A 2,608-nucleotide genomic window follows, 5' to 3' on the forward strand; every position below is an offset into this window, starting at 1 on the left:
TTATTTTCTCTGCAACTCTTGCCTAAAGACACTACTCTTATTCATGAAACCTGACTCGAACGTCGGAGGGTCTCCGCCAGGGCATCCCCAGTGGACCCCTGACCCCTTTTTCCTTATTTTGCAGGTCCTTTCCTCAAATAGAACATGGAGAGACCCATTTGACAGACCCATCAGAGAGCCCAAAAAGGAATCAGATCCATATAATAGGGGACAAGGGAGAACCAGATCTATCGGATATGGAGTCCAGGGAGATTGAGAGTTATCAAATGGAGCCGTCTGTGGGGATCGAAAGAGATTTTGCTATCTCTAAAGTTTTCAGATCCACCCATTGAGATCCACATAAAGAGTGAAAAATTAGAAATCTGCTGCTTTGGGTTCACGATAACAGTGACCTCATGCCTGATGAGCAGCGTCGAGACAGCCGGAGGTGGAAGGTGACACTCCAATGTCGCGTCCAGTCACGGGTGTCACCGGCGAAGCCCGAAGCCGTGCGTTGTAACAGCAGGGAAAGCTTCGGTCGTCTCGAGGACGGGGAAGACAACTGCGGGAGATCGCGGGGTCTCTTGCGATGCCTTCGACTTCGTATGCGCCGGCGGAGGAAAGGAAAGCCGGCGAAACACAAAGGTTGCTCTGTCATCGGCAATCCGGGCTGGCGATGACAGCGGGTCGGCTGTACATGCACTTGGAGTGCGGCTGCTGCCTGGGCGTGCTGAAGTTGAGCGAGTCGCCGAAGTTCAGCGAGTCGTGCATGAGACTGTTAAGGTTGAGAGGACTCTCCTATGAATGAAGGCCCGATGGCCATGCAAATCTGCATCTGCTTAGGAAGAAGGACAGAGGTCGGAGGAAAAGCCCAGACAAGTTGATAAAGCAAATTTGGAGAGAACAACTTCAACAAACCAACAAGAAATTCCCAGCAAACACCGCGAACTCGGCTGGACATTGAACCACATGAATAAATCAGCTCATGCTTAATAGTCGACGGACTCAAGCTCGGGATTGAAATCGTGAAGTCGGATTGATGTACGCCTGAGGTCGAAGTCATGTTTGAGGTCGATCCCGCATTCCTGATCGGATGGCCAGACCGCCCTCAAGATTTGAATTAGCAAGTTGGTTGGTCGGAATAGCAAGACAGAAAGAACTCGGCAAATCCGACGACCACAGCATTAGATTACTCGTTAAGGTCGGATCCGTGCCCGAGCTTAGATCTGTGATCGAGGTCGGAGCCGTGTTTGAGATCGGGCACACATATCAGGTCGGATATTCCAGGTTACATGGTTGTGGGATTTGAAGTGGTTCCCTGTAACTTCATGCATAATGCTCAGTCGGTGAAGAACACGAAAATGTATGACAAATACCCATCTCTAATTAAATGTGATCCTACTGTTGTCTCAATGCCAATTAAGGAGAATGAGCCAATTATATTTACCTATGAGGTCACATTTGAGGAGAGTGATATCAGATGGCCATCAAGATGGGATGTCTATTTGAAGATGGAGGGGTCAAAGGTGCATTGGTTCTCGATCATGAATTCTCTAATGGTTATCAACTTCCTTGCTGGTATTGTCCTTGTCATTTTCTTGAGAACTGTGAGGCGGGACCTGACCCGTTATGAGGAACTCGACAAGGAGGCTCAAGCACAGATGAATGAGGAGTTATCTGGGTGGAAACTTGTTGTAGGGGATGTTTTCCCTGCCCCAACCAATGCCTCACTACTGTGTATTATGGTTGGAGATGGAGTTCAGATCCTTGGAATGGTAGTTGTGACAATCTTATTCGCTGCACTTGGATTCATGTCATCAGCATCCCGCGGAACTCTTATTACAGGTATGCTTATGATCTACATGATTCTCGGCATTGCTGCTAGCTATGTAGCAGTCCGCCTTTGGAGGACTATTGGATGTGGCGATCACAAAGGATGGTCTTCAGTTGCCTGGAGAGCTGCTTGCTTTTTCCCTGCACCCCACGTTGAATACTTCGGAGACTGTCCTGTTAGATGAAAGATCTCTTTTGGCTTGCATAGTTTGCACAATTTCGGCTGGCGCTACCAAATAGGCAGGCTGTTACTCCAATGACACAGTCTCACCGACTGAAGAAGGTTCCATCAATTATTCGAAACAACCAAAATATTTTAGCATGCTCTTCCTCATAAAGCTGGTCTTAAAGGATGTGGGAAAAGCTGCAGATTAAGGTGGTTAAACTATCTCTGACCCAACATCAAGCATGGAGATTTTTCTAATAATGAAGATAGGATCATCTCTAGCCTTTATCCCAACATTGGAAGGAGGTATTTGTTTATATTAAAGCATAGTTTTGATAGTTCTCCTAATTCACTTACCCATTTACCAAAGCATTATATATTTTAAAATTTATTTATTGAAACAACCCCATTCCCACAACAGTTATGAAGAAAAGAAAATTGCCTTCTTGATACTAATACTTTCATAAATTGAAAAATCTTGGAGAAATTTACACATGCAAAACATTGTTTATTGTATCTCTAAAATTGCATGAGTTAATGTTGTTAGAGCTAATACTTGTATTCATCTGAAAAATAAAACTAAGTGTCATGTGCGATATATTATCTATTGATGAATATTACTGAATTAAC

At 44.9% G+C, this 2,608-nt stretch overlaps 1 protein-coding gene across 1 annotated transcript; it reads left to right on the plus strand.

Annotated features, from left to right (window-relative positions):
• The first annotated feature begins 1,271 nt into the window (after window positions 1–1,271).
• On the plus strand, window positions 1,272–1,997 carry LOC110617838 (transmembrane 9 superfamily member 11-like). The gene has a single exon (XM_021760843.1). It carries the CDS (start codon window positions 1,272–1,274, stop codon window positions 1,995–1,997), a length of 726 nt encoding a protein of 241 aa, XP_021616535.1.
• The last annotated feature ends 611 nt before the right edge of the window (window positions 1,998–2,608 follow it).

Source organism: Manihot esculenta, chromosome 6 (assembly GCF_001659605.2).
Source record: "Manihot esculenta cultivar AM560-2 chromosome 6, M.esculenta_v8, whole genome shotgun sequence".
Taxonomy (NCBI): domain Eukaryota; kingdom Viridiplantae; phylum Streptophyta; class Magnoliopsida; order Malpighiales; family Euphorbiaceae; genus Manihot; species Manihot esculenta.